The sequence below is a fragment of the Haliaeetus albicilla genome, chromosome 28 (assembly GCF_947461875.1).
Source record: "Haliaeetus albicilla chromosome 28, bHalAlb1.1, whole genome shotgun sequence".
NCBI lineage: Eukaryota > Metazoa > Chordata > Aves > Accipitriformes > Accipitridae > Haliaeetus > Haliaeetus albicilla.
The window spans coordinates 4,881,976-4,900,023 of NC_091510.1; the positions used below are offsets into that span (position 1 = coordinate 4,881,976).

Consider the following 18,048-nt stretch of genomic DNA (forward strand, 5'->3'; position numbering starts at 1 on the left):
TTGAAGTACATTTGCTGTTATCAATGCTTTCTGTTATTTCCCCTAAATAGGCCTTTTCGTTCACTCCTTGTGGAGACCTTCCCCACATGTTCCGCCAGTGCATGACGTTGCTGGTCAGCAGGTCCTCTGCTGTCCCACCACAGCCTTCCTTAGCTGCTGGAAAATGGAGTTAGCATCTGTTGTGAGCAGACACTTAGGAGGCAGGGGGAAGAGGGGAGAAAAGGCACCTGATGAACTAGCGATTGCTTGTGTAACAATTGTGTAATGATGCTAAAAACACGTGCATTACAAAAGTTCGTCATGTTTGAATGTAGCTGAGAGCAAAGGGGATGTAAAACAACGCTGACATGCTGAGTGGTCAGGGTGGAGGGAGGAAAACTATTTGCCAGGAGATGCCTGAACGCTGAACATGACACGTCCTCGCCTACACTGTCTGCTAAGCTGAGGTTGGTGACATGACATCTCAGTGATTTGTTGGGTGCTGTTCAACCATCACGGCTTTTTGTAACAGAAGGCGTAATATCCTCGGTCTCCTGAAGTCTGCAGCAAACAGGTCTCTTCAAAGAGACCGAGTTCATCCACAGTGGCTAATGACCTTTTCTTTCCTCAGCAGGCCTTTCTGGCAGCTCAAGCTCCATTCTTGGGGGGAAAGGGCAGAAAACACTCCTTCCAGGACTGGTTCAACACAGGATTAGGATCCGCTTGCACACTACCCAGATGCAATTAAGTATTTTTTATTTGCTGCTGTGAAACATCAACCATAAAAATACATGTAGTCTACTCATTAATGCAAATTGCTAATGACAGTAGGGATAAACAACAAAAGAAATAATCTCCAGATAAATGGTATAGTACAACGTGCTTCAGAAAGGCACTGGTAATCATCATGTGATCTGCCCTTTGGGCTGTGCTGGCAGAGGTGGAAGGGTGGGATGGCCCAGGGATCCTCTGCTTTAGCAGGGACTGCTGGGACACATTTGCTCCATCAGATGATAATAGTTTTCTTTCAGCATCTTTGCCCAGCATTGGATGACTGGATTTTTGTTTCTTGGGCTGCCATTGCTGCAAAAAGCATTGCCATCAGCTGTAGGTTTTAGAAATATCCTTTGGTATATGGAAAGGCAATGGTATTTATTTTGTGACACTCCCCTGGTGGGTTGCTTGATGGATGTGATCACTTGATGGAGGCATGCTGCCATGGGGGACAGCTCCTGGGATCTGCCCCTGTGTCAGCCCAGCTCTTAGAGAAAGATGTAAACCACTGTGGAGGAAGCAGATGTTCTCAGTCATATCACAGAGAAAGAACAGACAGGAACATATTTGGGAAGAAGGGTTTGCTGGTTTTGGCTGGGGTAGAGTTAATTTTCTTCACAGTAGCTACTACGGGGCTATGTTTTCGTTTCAGCTGAGCAGTGCTCACACAGAGCCAAGGCCTTTTCTGCTTCTCCCCCCACCCCAGCAGCGAGCAGGCTGGTGGGGCACAAGGAGTTGGGAGGGGACAGAGCTGACCCCAGCTGACCAAAGGGACATACCAGACTGTATGATGTCATACTCAGCATACAAAACTGGGGGAAGAAGAAGGAAAGGGGGGATGTTCAGAGTGATGGTGTTTGTCTTCCCAAGTGACTGTTTTGCGTGATGGAGCCCTGCTGTCCTGGAGATGGCTGAACACCTGCCTGCCCATGGGAAGGGGTGGAAGAATTCCTTGTTTTGCTTTGCTTGCATGTGTGGCTTTTGCTTTGCCTATTAAACTTGTCTTTATCTCAACCCACAAGTTTTCTCTTTTGCTCTTCTGATTCTCTCCCCCATCCAACTGGGGGGGAGGGGGGGGAAGAATGAGCGGCTGTGTGGGGCTTAGTTGCCAGCTGGGGTTAGACTATGACAAAGGGTGTGCTAAAGATCCTAGCAGATCTGCATTTGGTGGGTTCAAGGGAGGATTCAGCGAGAGCAGAGATGAAGAGGGAGCCTTGCTGGGGACCTTAGCTCTGGAGCAAAGCAGAGAAGCCCCTGAGGCTTCCCCAGCCACCACAGGCTGTCAGGGGGGTTCAGGTTTTATGTGATGACCCTATGGATGCAGAGGAGTATAACTCATAGAGCTGCAAATCCCAGCCATCCTCTGCACTAAAGAGTCAGTGAGAAATACTAAATAGTAACTGTACAAAGTTCTAGCCTTTACATAAGTTTTGTCTCGGTAGGAAATAACCTGGCCCTTGGCAACTAAAAATGGACAGACCTGTTATAATCATCTGGAAATGTTTTTGTGATGCAGAGATGTTAAGAGTAGCCAAGCACTTGTTCTTTGTAAGTAAGGTAGCAGACATCAGGAAACCAACTTCTTTAATAACAAGCTGCAATTTGAATTACTTACTGCAACTTCAGTTTCAAATCTCTTTAATACTCTTAAAATCTCTTTCAGGTTAGTAACCTCATTCAGCATCAATTTCTGGTCACACCTGAGAGTACCTTTTAATACTTGCTGTTTGTTACATTCATAAAAATAGGACTTAAACATCAATGTGTCCTTTATAAACATAAGACTCTTGGATCACTTCAGTAAATTACTTATTAGAACTAATTGCCCACCACTTCATAAAACTACTTTCTCTTTCAGGGCCCTTCCTTGCAAACCCCCAGTGAGACTGAGATAGCTCCCAATCTAGTATCCCAGTATTTAATGTATAAGATTGTGACTCTCAATGCATTTTTTTTTTCCTCCTAGATCCCACATATATCTATAGGCAGGCACAGGTCTGCTTGCAAGACCTCAGAGCCCAGCCTTTGCATTGTGCACCTGGCGGATTCAGTCTGGTTCCCACACTCAACCAAGTCTACTGCTGTGGCCTCACACATCTCTCTGACAGGTACACGTACACCTTATCTGCCTTTCCATGTCAACAGAATCCCAAGCTGTGTTTCTACTGAACAGGGACCCCAGTCCTTAATGGGAATCAAAAGTCAGGATGACCAGAAAAGCCCTGCCCAGTCATGAACCATGTGTAATGGTTCTTCTCTTTCCTTGGTGTAGACTGGAATACAGATTTCAGTGCCTCACTGAGGTCAGCAGTAAAACTCCCACTGTCTGCCAGGGAGCCAAGAGTCCAGCCTTCAGTACCTGATACCTATTGGGAGAATTCTTTGAATGCCTTGAAATGAAACACTGTGAATGCCTACCCATTTCTTTTTCTGCCTTGGGCCAGGCTATAAAATGAATATCCTGTACAAATTGGCTGTGGACATCATGTTACTGGGCAGTTGAGAAATGATGCAGCAGTAGATGACCCTCATCTCCTTCCTAAAGATAAATGACATTTTTAACCTCATATTTTTGCATTACACTGTCAGGTTCTGTGATTATGCTACGTAGGCTTAAAAAGGAAGGATTTTTATACAAATCAGAATTGTCCAATTGCCTACCAAAAAAGGCTTTATTATTCACTATGGGAAATCTCTATATTTGATCATAAATGCCTAATATGAATAAAATATGCCAACTTCAAAGAGTACACCTGATTTTCCATTTCTTGCTCATCCAAATCACCTGGCAAACTCATCAAGAGGTTTTGGTGCACTGAACACATATTCTAGCCAAGTAGATAAACCACCACTGAGACATTTTGCAGGTTGGATAGTTTTAATTGGTTTTGTAATCTTCAATCTTAAAAAGATTCTTTCTTTAGAAGATGCTTTTTCTTGCATATTTGGTTCAAAACCTTTTTGAGGCAGAGATGGCCTGTGCTATAGGCTTCTACAATGTATAATATCCAGTTTTGGAGGAGCCATTTCAGTATCATTATAATGCCAAGCTGGAAATAAGGAGTGAACGCTTATTTTCTGAGCATATGCATCACTGGCATCGCTATTACCATTACAGCTAACAGCCATCTAAGAAAAGACAGGTATAGGGGCCAGGCTGTGGTTACATGGCTTGGTAAATCTGGCTTCAGAGTACTTAACAGTGGATCAGAAAACTTACCAGCACGAATAGTAAAACTGCAGGTCTGGTGCAAACATCTTACCTAACAAAATGCTTTAGCATTGTTTTAAAGCAGTAACTTTCTTCCAGCCAGCTTTATAAAGGATTTGATGGGGGATTTTTTTGCCTCCAATCAACTTACAGTCAACAGAAAGTATAAAACTGCTTTAACACTACATCCCACACTCTTGTTAGTTCAGAAGATGCAGAAATATAGTGGTGCATGCGTATTTGATCCAGATTAAAATTGTATTGTCAGTTGACCCAGTAATGCATGTAGCTGGCATTAATGAAAGGGAAGTCCCAGCTGTTGAAGAGTTGATTCTTGAGAACCACATGTAGCATTTCGTCATCGCACAGGAAATGCATTTGTTACTTTTTGCTTCACTGACTCCCAGCGCCTCTTTGCCCTAGGCTTTGGTATAGACATTTTATTTTCCATTTATAAATTAGCATTTTCTTTGTTTACAAACTTTATCTAGTATTTTATGAAATTACAAATCTTACCTGCTCTATACCAGGAAAGGAAGATGACGAATGAAAGGTCCCACTCATTATTCCTTTAGTGTGAACATTTTAACTTTAAAAAAAAAAACAAACAAAAAACTTAACTGAGAGAGATTTTTAATCCTCCTTTGCTTATACCCAAGATTCTTCCTCATGTCTAAATCATTACTACAATTGCTACGTAGACAGGTTTGGCTAGTACTGCAAGAAAATTAAGGGCTGGCCAGCCGGGCATTTAGCAGTGTAATACTGTACAGCTTAAAACCAGCATTTTAGATCTGAGATTCAGTAAACTTCTAACACTAAAATACAAATCTGGAAGACTTTGAGAAGTTAAGTTTATAATAACAGATGCCATTAAGCATTGTGTGATTACTGTAAAGCTACAGGAGTATTTGTTTACTGTTTTAAGAAAGCCTGTCAACCTCCTTTTATAGTTAAAATTTGCCCTCTTTATTTAGCAGCCTCTATTCTGACCATTTAAAAATATTTAACTGAATTGCTGATGCAAAGCATGTATACAGTGATTCCAACAAAGCCAACATTTATTGCATCTGATTATATACCAAGCCATGAACAAATAGCACATTAATTTTCAGAGAGAGAGGACAGTGTTTGAATCAGTGCTGTATGGACATTCGTATATTTAAAAAAAAAAAAAGCTTGTTATTACATTTGGTTGGATTTGTGTTTGAAAAAAAGAAAAACCCCACAGACCTTCAGCTTTTTTGCAATTATGCAGAAAGGTGATCAAAAGAATGCCCATAACCCTATTATCACTAAATCTTCATACATGACATTGAAAAAAAATCCATCTTATGCTTCTGGTGTAGCTAGGAGAGTCCTAATAAGATTAATTTAAATGATTAGTACTACTGGCATCCCCTACAACCTGCATAACTAAGGGCTCCCCTGCTTATTTCATTTGCATTTCAAGCATTTTGCTGAAAAATCTTTGAAATAGCCTTAGACGTGCCTAGACTGATGGAGATGCGTCTAAGACCCAAAGACAGAGAAGCTACATATATATATTAGCCCATACCAAACTGAGCAGATAAGTAACCCCAAAGAATGTGTTCTTGAAAGTATTTGAATTTTACTCTGCAGTGGAATTCCATCAATCCCCTTTCTTGTTCCTATTTACCCATTTTCTTTGACATTTACTGGAAAGTGCCTAGGAAACTTGCCAGCAAGAGCTAACGTCTCTGAAGTAACGGGATCAGAATGGCCATGGTATCACCACAGCTTTTTAGGGTGGAATTCGAAAGTGTTTGTTTTGTGGCAGGCTTTCAACTTTATACAGAATAATTTCTTAGCTGAGGCATTTGGCAAAGTGCTCTGCATGACTCAGCAGCAGTTCTTCTCCATCTCAGATTTTGGTTATATTAATATCAGGTTTATTTTTTACATGAACTCATACATATTTATGACTTAAGTTCTCTTGCATGCTGCTGGGCTTTCTCTAGTTCCAGTTCCTGTCTCTCCAGCTACTCCAGCAAAGCTACGTGGCACGCTCCACACAGTGATTCAGTCTTGGGGTGGGTGGGGAAAAAAATCAGTCACTGGAGCAATTTTTTGTTGTTAGTAGAGCTAATTCTATTATTTCTGTCTTTAATGGGGGTTACCTGGGGGGAGCTGTGCAAAACCTACAACGCTGAGGTTCTGTAACACTAGATAGAAGTCATGACTTTGAGCTCTTGGATTTGGTATTAATGCTAGCCACGCAACCTTTATTAGTACACATGCTCGTTACTCATGCAAGTAATTGCACTGACTTGAAAGAGGCTTTCTGTAGCACAGGAGACGGCCTGCACTCGTCAGCTCTTTGTTACAGACATCATCACAGACTCAGCCTGGTTCTAAAGGAGCTGAGCAAACACACTCACCCTAACACATGCAGGGGGAAGTACTGATGCTCTGGCCAACCCCTTCAGTACCTTGAGTGAAGAATTGATGAGCTGTTATTTTTCTCTGTAGCGAGAAGGGAATGGGTCAGGAATGATTGGTGACTAGTTTGCACATAGAGTAAAACCACCCTATCGGTTTTGCCTAGCTCCTTAGGGAAGCAGAGGTGACCTCTTGTGTCCTTCAACGTCCTTCCCTTCTGCTCCCCACCACATACCTTTTGAACCCATGGGGCAGCTTAAATCTAAAGTGAAAGAGGCATAGACGTCTCAAAGGTAGTTACATTTCTTGGGTTTCTGACAAAATTGACGACTGGGTAGAGGTAAAAGGTCCACATTTATGCTACTGGAAAGATCAGCGAGCCAAGCTGATGTACAGGAGCTCCTGTGCAGCTCTGGACTGACCACAGCACATCCTGTCTCCTGTGTGGTGGGGGCCCTGAGTGGCCTTGGAGAGAAAGAAGATGGAGTTTCTGTAAAGATGAAGCTGTGGGATATGTTCTTCATGGGAAGCTACACTTCATTTCTTTCACTGCTCATAAGTCATTAGGTTATCATCACCTAATTGATTGCCAATACATTTACATTAGTAGTAATATTTGACTCTTCTATAATGCTTTTCATCACAAGATTCCAATTTCTTTTCACAGTAGACAGGTATCAGTATTTCCTTTTTTACAGGTGGGGAGTGTTACTCAGAGGACTAGTTTTGGGCTGAGTACAAAATTATATGCAGTCACTCAGTCTTAGACCAGTGCGCAAGCCACTGGATAATCTTGATTTGCTAACACCAGTTTAAAACCACCCTAAATATTTTTCCAGGCTAAACACATTTGTTTCCCCTAAAAAAAGCTGAGGGGGAGCCAAATGGTAAATAATGAAATACTGAGAGTTCAGTCCAAACTGTCAAACTCTTCTGAAGGCAAGATAGATGCTGTCATTTCAATACTCAGCCACTGTCCGTTTTAAAGTACATTCGTACATAAATAGTAAAATCAGTAACAAATACAGATTTTCATATTTTGAGAACTCTGAGAAGCCTTTTAGCTGTTCTTAACTGGATACCTTAGTTCTCCTATGGCTATTGTGGAGCAGATGTGCCCTAAATATACGGGTGGCAGGCAGGGAGGGACTGGCAGCTGCTTTCCTTAGCGCTGTCTGGCAAGGTCCATCTACCCCCATTACATGGCAGTGGCCCATCTGTGCTGCTAAGCAGCCCTGCCTTCAGTTGAAAATGCATTTGTGCCCAAATCTCTACTTCATAAAACTTCCAAATTTTGTCATACGCTTTTATGAGTTGGTGTCTTTGTAAGTCTATGAAGATTGTAACAAAATGTGGAATTTCTGTGGTTTCCAGTCTTTTCCACCCTTTTGACTTTTTGCCTTTATATGTCACTTTTAAAATTAGTTTTTCTTGATGTACTGTGAGTGTCGCTGATGTCTCATCACAACATACACATAAGTGTTACATACACTTATTTCTCCATATCACTAGTTTCACCGAGAACTTCTCTTTCATCAAGTGTTTTCTGCCGTTGGCCTCTTCAAGCTTATTGGTGCTGCCTGCAAGAATGACAGGTTTCAGTTGCAGTTTTTCAGCAAAATGAAGAAAACATGAATGCGAATTGCACTCTGCATACTTTGTTTGCAAATATTTTTGAGGGATAAGCGTATCAATAGCTGAAACATTCTTCCTTCACAAATTTTCTTTTGTCCAGCCATGTTCTTCTTAAATGACAATTCCTAGTAGGCATTTTGATGAAACACTGCTTTGATTTAGGAATACCCAAATCCCTAATTTTCTGTGAAATACATGCTCGTAAGCCACTTGGAGGAATTTGAAAATCCCAGATGTATGTTTTCTCTTGTTTTCAGCAATGTTGTAACTTAGGCTGTACAACACTTACTTACGAATTACAGTTTTGCACTTACAATAGCTTGCTTCTTTTTCTAGTCACAAATTTACTAACTTAATCTGTTTATGAAATGTTAGGTACTTGACCATCATTTTAGAATCCAAACTCCAGGTGGCAGGTTTTCTAAATCCTTGAGGATTGAACGGGAGATGATGGCCATAATCTTAATTTCTGTATTGACTCCTTGGCCACCATTTCATAAATATGCACAGTAGTCGCTGCATGAATATTATAAACAATTTCCAAAAGCTAACAAATTTGCTGTGCTTGTATGAAGTATTTTAAGATAAAATACTTCTTTTGATCAGTCATTTCCATACAGTAAGTTGTATCATTTCTTGGGGCTTGGGGGTGTGGTGTGTGTTCATATTTAAATTGTGTGTATTCTCCAATACCTCAAACATGGGTTTATTGGAAGAGCTTGGCTGAGGAGAAAAAGGGGAGTTTATGGAAAGTTTTAATCTTTGAAGACAGATGGCAACTTTTTAATACTCTTTAATCTTATTATTTCTCTTTGTCTGTTCCATGGTTTGTGATGTGGATTTTTAACATGATACTACTTTTACCTGCTAGTTATTATGGTTTTAAACATACCAATCCTTTAAACAAACTGTTTTCAACTAAGTTTCATAGTTTAACTTGGAAGGAGAGAGCCTCAGAAAAAGATGTGGGTAAATTTGAAAGCTACTTGATGAAAGTGCACGAGCAGCCTATAGTGACAGTCAAAAATGCACAGTTAAAGAGCTAGGAAAAAAAACCCACGAACCCATTAGAGGCTGATACCTCTTATAAATACGATACTTAACAGCAACATCTTTAAAAAATGGGATACTTTTGCAGTGCAGCACACCATGAACCCAAGGAGCTTGTGACCAAGAGATTTTGAGGTCAGGAACCTTACATGACTGAAAATAATCATCTGTATGAACACTGAAAACATGTAGGACAGTAGCGCAGAATCTTTGCAAATTTATAGGCCACAAGTCTAAAGTGAGCATATGCGCTGTGAGCATACCACACATTATTTTCCCTGCCATTTTATACCAAGTGGTGGTGGTTCCCTGTGGCCCTCAGTCATGGCAGCAGGCTGCATGGGCGCTCATTCCTGTGAGCCATGGTCTAGTAATCATTGCTTTTATTCGGCTATATGCATAGCCATTTAAAAAAAAAAAAAAACAACAGGCAGCTGTCTGTTGGAAGGTCTGAGAGGGGCTGGTGTATGCTGGGCCATCCTGAATACTGCTTGTACAGTCAAAAGATTGATTTCAGTTCTCTCCTGAAATAAAGGCATGCTGTCTTCTGCAGGTATGCAAAAGCTTGATGTAGGTCAGACTTGCAGCCTTTGGCTCCTGTTTAGAGGATGAAGTACCTGCTTCTAGCTGGATTCGGGAAAGTCTTTGCTGTGATTGTAGCGTGAAACTTTCTGCCACCAATGGACTCCATAGAAAGGCACCTTTTAGCCCTCCTGTCATCAAACCTGTCACAGAGTTTATGAGGTTGGGTGAAATGAAAATTTACAACTCCCATGCCTGAGGACATAACCTATATTCCAACAGCCTGAGATTTCAATATTAGGGCAGCACATGATGTGAATTCATAGGCATTATCATACACACAATAATTAAAACCAAGGACTTCCACTGGAAATGGGACTAATTTAATCTTTTTTTTTCCTAGATCTCTGCCCCAAGAGTGAATTTTTGTGTGCGTTCTCTGGTATTTAGTAAAGGCAGTCACGCTGCAGCCTTTCCTTTACAGGTGGGCATCAATAGGGTCTCTTTCTTCTCCCTGGCTGCCTATTTACATTTGTAGGAACTTAGTGTCTTTGAGCCTTATCTGGCTCTGTTGTATTTGATTGAAATTGGCCAGTGGATTCATATGTTACTGAGGGAATGATGGGTGGACAGGGAGATGGATGCGTATGTTCACACAAACATCCACACAAATAAAGGGTCATGCATTTCCTTGCAAGACTTGTCTAAGAAAATCCTCCTCTGATGCAAGGCTTTTAACTAGTGTCCTCAAATCTCTATCACCCTCCTCTAGGCACTCAGGATTGCTAACCTAGGAGAGTAAAAAATATGTTGCAAAGATGGGCTGCTTAAGTTACCTGGATATGGCACACTGAGCACTTCAGCATTCATCGTCTAGGTTGTCACTTGCTCTTGTTGAAATATCTGGTAAAGGGAGCGAGATATTAAAATGTGCAGTCATTCCGATTAGATCTACATCTACAGGCTGCCTAGATATTTAAAGAACTGTACAGCTGTACAAAACCAGTCCTATTCCCATTATTAATCCCATGTATGAAATTCAGAAACAAACCCAACTGCCAAATTGAAAAGCCATTTCATACCGTGGACACGTAAATGAAAATGATGTAATGGATGTGACCAAAGACGTCACCGCTCATCATCTGAAGCTGTTACCAACTGCGTGTGCGCTCTTAACCCGCCCCAGTTGTGGACTAAAGGACATTAGCATGAAACACACTGCAGCAAACCGAGTTCAATCACATAACGCCGCTGTGCCTCGAGCCTTAAGCTGCTGCAGCCGAATCCTTCTGGTCATGCGCTTGTAACTCAGCTAAGTCTGAGGATTTGAGAGTGCTTAGAAATGTCAACCTTTGAGTAGAAAAACGTTTTCCATCTTCGCAGCACAGCTGGCGCTCTGCTATGATATTTGTTCTACGTGGTACAATCAGCCGTCGAAGGGGTTTATTATTTACTTGTGACCCTTTGTCTTGCATGCAGCGTGTAAAAGTTGCAGCTTTGGAACAGAACAGGGAACTGTAGCGTGCTGAGCTATGTGTTCTGGGGGATACTGGTATTCCAGCAACTCTCCTGCTACTTGTCATGGGGGGTTTTGCCTCAGCACCTACAGGTGCGGATTCTTTCTCGGTTGAACCAACGTTTTTGGGCTGTACTTCTTTTTTTGAAGGCCAGTGTGTGTTCGTGCGAGTGTTTAACAAACACCTCATGGGTCATACCGCGAGGTCGGGGCTCGAAGGCAGCGGGCTGCTCCTTCCCAATTAAATTCCCAGCCACTTCTCTGAACAAGCGCGATGCAACGATGTTCCTCGCCGCTCCCAATACCGCACGGTGAACAAAATCAACACGGATTTTGCGCTTCTCCTCACGCAGCCGAGCCCTCAGCTGCAAGTCCCAAACTAGCTTTTCCTTCCTTCCTTCCCGGGCCAGAGGCCCGCTTCCAGAGAACGTTGTGAGGCGACAACAGAAGCAAGGAGCCCTGGTCCCCCCCGCTTCCAGAGAACGTTGTGAGGCGACAACAGAAGCAAGGAGCCCTGGTCCCCCCGCTTCCAGAGAACGTTGTGAGGCGACAACAGAAGCAAGGAGCCCTGGTCCCCCCGCTTCCAGAGAACGTTGTGAGGCGACAACAGAAGCAAGGAGCCCTGGTCCCCCCGCTTCCAGAGAACGTTGTGAGGCGGCAACAGAAGCAAGGAGCCCTGGTCCCCCCGCTTCCAGAGAACGTTGTGAGGCGACAACAGAAGCAAGGAGCCCTGGTCCCCCCGCTTCCAGAGAACGTTGTGAGGCGACAACAGAAGCAAGGAGCCCTGGTCCCCCCGCTTCCAGAGAACGTTGTGAGGCGACAACAGAAGCAAGGAGCCCTGGTCCCCCCGCTTCCAGAGAACGTTGTGAGGCGACAACAGAAGCAAGGAGCCCTGGTCCCCCCGCTTCCAGAGAACGTTGTGAGGCGACAACAGAAGCAAGGAGCCCTGGTCCCCGCTCCGGCCGGGCCTCCTCCTCCTCCTCCCGCCCCGGCCTCCCGTGTTTCCCTTCCCCCGGCTCCCCGCGGCCCCGTCCCTCCTCCTCCTCCTCCTCCTGCCCCTGAGGCGGGCCGGCGCCGATCCCGCCCCGGCGCTGTGGCTGCCCCCGCCTCCCCGGCCGCGGCGGCGGCGGCGGCGGCTGCTGCTGCTGCTGCTGCTCCTGTCACGGAGGCGAACGGGCCGCGGCGGGCTGGAGCTTTCCCTCCTCGTCTCGGCCGCTGTCGCCCGTGAGGGGAAGAGGCATCCGGGGGTTCCGCCACCATGTTCAGGCGGATTCTGCAGCGGGTAAGGCAAAGCGAGATCCGCCCCGGCGGCGCTGAGGGCGGCGTGCCTTGCCTCGCCTCGCCGTGGCGTGGCGGGGAGGTGCCGCTTCCTGGTGCCGGCCGTTCTCCCCTTCGGCGGGGCCGCAGCCGACACGGCCCAACCCGGCCCAGCCCGCGGCGCAGGGGAACGGGAGGGTTGTGGGGGGGGGGGTAGGCCCGTGGCGGCCGCGGAGGCCGTGTGGGCTCGTCCGCCTCCCCCGCCGCGGGTGGGTGCTCGGCCCGACGGGAACGGGACCGTCCCCCGCGTTCGTCCGCCGAGGCTGGGCGGGCGAAGGAGGAGGAGGAGGAGGAGGAGGAGGCGGCGGGGGGGGGGGGGCCCTGCCCCGGCGCGGCCGTGGCGTCTTCGCTGGTCGCCGCGGACGAGCAGGCTCAGGGGGATAAGCCCGGCCTGGGGAGAGCCGCGGCCGGCGGGGAGCTGGGCTTCTGTCCCTGACGGGGCAAACGGGCTCCGAAGGCCGAAAGGCAGCCCCGCCAGCCAGCCGTTCTGCCTTGCGTTGGGAACCGGCTTTTCCGGCAGCTCTGCCTGGTTCGGAAAAAACCCCAAGTTGTGACAGTGGTTGAGGAAACCCTTCTGGCCTTCCAAAACCCTCGCGCGTCCATCTCCGCGGCGGTGCTGACCGCCTTGCGGCCGGGGTGGTGGAAGCTGTCAAGGGAGGTGGGTGCTGCCGGCCAAGGGCAAGTGTCGGCGGTGGTTCTCCCTTGGTGGGCTGGAGGATGGAACCGAAAAGGGTTGAGTCACGCCGGGCCCGCCGTGGGAAGGCATCGCTCCAGATCCCGCGTCGCGGGAGGGCCGTGTCGTGCCGCAGGCGCTCGCGGTTGGAGGGGGGAACCGGCTGCCCTCCCCGTCTTTTATCCGGCGTTTCTTCCGACGCGCGCTGTCTGCGTAACGCCTCTGCGAAAGGGTGTTTGATTGGAAACGCTGGCACGCTTGCCTTGTCTGCCGTGCAAGGGAGCGTTGCTGCGAGAATGAGAGTTGATGGAGGGGAAGAAAGTACGTCGGTATGCGTGCCGCCAACTTTTTCGGCGTAAAGCGTGCCTCAGATTGTTTTTCGGTCATGGACCCTGAGCAGGTGAAGATCGCTCTTAGTCTATTTGGAGCTTTGTGTTTACAGGGAAGAACTTCCTTCCTGAAGTTTGATGGGAAGCCCTGTTAACAAGCAGGGAAACTTAGTACGGGCCTAATTAAATATTGGCAGCATTTAACTGGGTGTTTATTGATTCTGACAAAGAACAGGCCGTCAAGGAAAGCTTCTGTGACAGAGGAAAACTTGACACAGTGCCAAAGGAAATTTGCCCCGAAGTTCAGCTAAACGCTTCCTATAAAAATCTAAATTCAGTGCAAAAGTTTTCGTGTGCTAGAAACAGCAATCTTCTCTGAAAAGTTTAAACAAATAACTATTCCCCAGTGGCTCCCGAAAATTGCAGGATTACAGCAGAGCCGATTGCCAACAAAGGTGAAACAGACTTCTTCCTGCCCAAAAAATAAATAGAGAAATGCCAAGGTTTTTAAAGGTGTTAATCTTCTAATTGGTGCAAATAATTATGCTTTTAAAAATCCACCTCTTATTAAAAGGGCTTTAGGCCTTTTATAAAAGTAGTGATTGCATGCACAACCTCATGCATACCTTTTTGACTTAAAATCTGTGGCTGGCGAAGTATGAAAAAGACTTTTGATGTACTTTGGTTTTAAAAGTGAGCCTTAGCTTGCTGTCAGATTTGTTCATAAAGACCGTAAGTATTAAAATCTTTCACATCTGTGAGGCAGTAATTTGAAGGCCAAGGAATGTCCTCTTGACCCTTGTGCATCATTAATGTAGCTGGCAACCCCCCCCCCCCTTCCAGTCGCTGAAATGTAGTTTCTTGTATATGTGCTGGGTTTATTATTTGATTATAGGTGATGCTGTCCTTTCTAGCTGGATGGCTAGTCATTACTGGTGATACGACTTGAGTTATGAAAGTATGTTTAAAAAAAAAAAGGAATTCTTTGTTGCATGCCTTTTTTTTTTTTTTTGTAACTCAGCTGGCCGTCAAGCTGCAAAGGAGGAAGACAAAAGCTACAAAGATACTGTTTATAGTTTTAGTCAGTTATTTGAAATTCTGATTCCTGAAGTTTTAAAACACGAGATGTTTCTTTTTTATACTTCTGTTCCCTGATCACCTTTTTATTCTTCCACAGTTGTAATTTCTGTTTTTAAAAGCATCTTCATGGTGACTTTGAATGGCATATTTTCCAAATAGAAAGTATTATATACTTGTTACTACTGAACATTGCTCATTTAGTTTTTGAAGTTAGTATCTCCATGCTGTCTTCAACTAGGTCCTTGTTTTAGGTCCTTTCCCTGCAAGCTGTTTGTAAATTTTACGTATGTTTTCAATGTGACATCTCAGGAATCCATCTGTTCTGTACATTTGCACTCTACCCTCTTTCATGCATTCTTGCCACTTTTCGGTTTCACGCATTGTTTGTCGTGCTCATCTAGAAAAAGGTAGTCTTTCCCAAAAAACCATCTGTGTGGAATGTCCAAGACACAACTTTCCTGCCCAGATACTTTGATTTTTGTCAACGCATTCTTTAGAGAGCTGTCTTTTCTTTATTGTGTTCAACTCTGAAGGCCCTTTGTGGCCATTGTGTCCCCTCTCTGTTGTTCATCTACTACTTGGACAGTGGCTGTTGCCTCTGGTTTCTTAAAGTAGACCTCACTTCTTATATTTGCAAGATACCAAGACTTGAAAAAAACCACTTTTTGTAAGGAGGAGGCATTTATTTTCAGCTGGTGGAAAACTGATTACTTTGACCTTCTTCTGAGCCTTCTTCCCATCACTCATGTTTTGTAGTGTAGGAGTCATCTGTTGGGCCAGCATGACAACTGTTTACATTAGTTTTTGTCTTCATTCTTTGTGTTTAACTGGCTGTCTACAACTGTTAGTGATTGTGCTGTGTTTGGGTGGTAAGATCCTATTTCTCTGTTTCTAACAATGCTTGAATTCTTGGTCTTGAGTCTAGGTGGAGAACAGGGCTTTGCAGGCATTGCTGCAGCTTGGGTAGTACAGTTGCCTTTTCCCTTACTCCAAGCCCAGGAGCAGAGGTATTTATTTGTCTGGGATGCATTGCATCTCATGCCTTACCTATAATTTTCTTTTTACGTTTATAATTGCAAGACTCGCTAGGTAGTGTATTTACTCAGATGGATGCTGAACTGCAGCTGTGCTCGTGCCCTCCCTGTGGGGTTGAAAGGTCTTCTTGGGCACAAGGTCTGCTTGTGTGGAACTGATGGCACGATGGGAAAGAACGGTTTTATGCCCTGTGAACTTGGGAGTCGTTTCATTTTACAGAGTCATAAAATAGCATCATACTTCTTTAGAAGTAAACAACATTACTGTTCTGTATTGCACTGTACTCTGTTTCTAGCACTGAGAGTTGTTTGATAACAAGGGCTTTGGCCTTCTTACCTTCTCATTCTTGTGTCTTGTTTGTTGCTTCAGGACCTTAATGCGTTTGGACAATAGTACCCTTCTGTAGTATTTAAATCTGAGCTGGGAGAACTGTATAAATCGATATTTGTTCAGACTTTCTCAAGGCTTAACATATTTTTTCAAAGGTTTAATTTATTCTGAATTTAAAACTGCTGAAAAGAGTATCATAACTGAATGGAGCATGGCTACAGACAGATAAATGACTATGCAAAAATGACACGGTAGCGATCCATATTTATACTCCATCACTTTAATGGATTAGCTCAACTCATTCATTATATAATTTTCTATTCCTTTTCAGAAAACAAGCTGCAATCGTAGTTGTCCTTTTGTTGTTAATGACGTTTCTTTATATTAGCTTACAGTTTTGCAAAAACACAGAGAACAACATTATGAAGTTTAGCATATTACTTCTACAACTCTAGTGCTAGTAGTAGAAACATATGCTTCTCCACAAAGTAAACAAATATAACTCTGACAGCTAGGAAAGAAATATGCTGGGTGAGAGACTAATTTTGCATCAGTCTTTCAACTCCAGGTGTGCCTTTAAGGGTCAAATGTTAATTTTGTAAAAATACATATACAGAAGCCTGTGTGAAAATTTACTTTTCCTATGGGATTCATAAGTCATTCTTTTGCTCTCCTGTATAGTCCAACTGAAAACAAAGAGCATCATTCTGAGTCTTCCCTTAGTTCACAAAGTCCAAGTTGTTCGATGTGTTGTGATTTGATTATTTTTTTTTGGTGGAACGTGATATAACGGTGGTGTGGGAGCCTAGCTTAAACGTGTGTGAACCTATTTGATCATGCAGCGATCAATTAAAAAAAATATTCCCAGTCTCTCATTATTTATTTGCCTAGTGAAGGATGTTTCAATTATATTACAGCCTTGAAAGATAAGTTAATTGCATTTATGGTCTTGGTTTCCAGAACATCCTTCCAAATTTGTTTTAACTTTTTCTTGCTAGTCAGTATTACTTTGCAAATGGATGCTATGGGGTGTTTCTCCTGATCTTGAAAGTTACTTAATGTCCTCTTTCCTTCCCACCCTTCTTCCCTTTGCATGCCACTCACCAGAAGATGCCACCTATTTGTACTAAGCTTTCTAAATCTAGTTTGGAAATATGCTTTCTCGCACATTGTTTTTTGAAAGGTTAAAGGGATTTTACCAGGTACTGTTTAATAATTTCTGTCTTGTATATTGTGTGTAATAAGACATGCCATGCGGTGCCTTTTAGTGTGATTATAGCATGTCTGAAGTGTTTTTTAAAGCAAATACTTTAATCAACCACGTAGTAATAACACTGTACTTTTAATATAAGAGCTTTCATCCTGGAGGTTGTAGTAATCTCCAATTTGTAGTGCTAGAACTAGCAGAACTTAATATGCAAATCTCACTGCGAAATGCAGTCAACTCTGGGGTGAAATGTGATGAGCGATTAACAATGCAGAGCAGTGTTGTATAAGAAGTTACGATATAAAGTGAAGAAAATCCTGTGTTAATTGTCTCAGGAGATTCTTGGGTTTGGGACGAAATGATTCATTAGGTGTGCTGGAAGCATCTGCTCAGGTATTGCAGAAATGGAAGGTATATGCTGCCCATCTAAAGAGATGGTTGGACCATCTCTTATTGCTGTTGCCCAGGCTATCAGGTTTTGTTCAGGTTCTCCCTCTGCTCTTGTGTCTTTCTGTCCAAGGCTATGTGAAGGCACGTTGTTCAGTTTTTGGAGCTGAAGAGTAGAACAAGAGTCTTTTTGTAAAGCATTAGTAAAGAAGTGCATATCCATTAATGCTGATGTTCTTTCCATTTCAAACCATCCTGTTTCTACTTGTGGATGTAGATGCTGGGACAGACAGGGGTCCCAGTTTCCAGGCTTTCTAGAACAGAACAGCCGCCATAGCTAACTGCCATACAAAAGCCTTTTTATCATGTTGAGATTTCTAAAGCCTTTTTAAAAATTCCTCTCAATAAGAAAATGATTCTTATATCATGAAAGTTCAGCTCCTTTATGGAAGAAAGCTTTGACACCTGACCTCTTCATCTTCCCTTATGCAGACATAAGTGTATATATATCTTCTTTGGATTCTTTGTTCTTGCACAAAATGGGTTCACAAGTGAGCCTTACCTCTGGGTTGCATGAGTGTGGTTTCTGGATTGCATGGA

The 18,048-nt window shown here is 43.8% G+C and overlaps 1 protein-coding gene and 2 long non-coding RNA genes across 9 annotated transcripts in view; 2 read left to right on the forward strand and 1 right to left on the reverse strand.

Moving 5' to 3' along the window:
- Window positions 1–3,430, forward strand: part of LOC138682427 (uncharacterized) — a 67,203-nt gene extending 63,773 nt beyond the window's left edge. For 2 of the 3 annotated variants that reach the window (XR_011322523.1, XR_011322525.1), the window contains exon 7: window positions 611–3,430. This is a non-coding gene — a long non-coding RNA (uncharacterized lncRNA). The remainder of the gene's footprint in view (window positions 1–610) is intronic. The other variant, XR_011322524.1, reaches the window with a different exon arrangement.
- LOC138682426 (uncharacterized) lies at window positions 1,143–11,694 on the reverse strand. Of its 2 annotated transcripts, none has more exons than XR_011322522.1 (5): window positions 10,657–11,694; window positions 10,411–10,477; window positions 6,367–9,777; window positions 4,481–4,553; window positions 1,143–1,261 (listed from the first exon to the last, which is right to left on the reverse strand). It is a non-coding gene; the product is annotated as an uncharacterized lncRNA (long non-coding RNA). The 2 variants fall into 2 exon arrangements; XR_011322521.1 differs by lacking the exon at window positions 1,143–1,261 and adding an exon at window positions 3,605–4,388.
- Window positions 11,695–12,205: 511 nt separating this feature from the next.
- The window catches only part of EEA1 (early endosome antigen 1), a 78,141-nt gene continuing 72,298 nt past the window's right edge, over window positions 12,206–18,048 (forward strand). For all 4 annotated transcript variants that reach the window (XM_069773346.1, XM_069773345.1, XM_069773348.1 and 1 more), the window contains exon 1: window positions 12,206–12,372. In XM_069773346.1, the coding sequence (XP_069629447.1) occupies window positions 12,349–12,372 (24 nt within the window). In that variant the 5' untranslated portion in view covers window positions 12,206–12,348. The remainder of the gene's footprint in view (window positions 12,373–18,048) is intronic.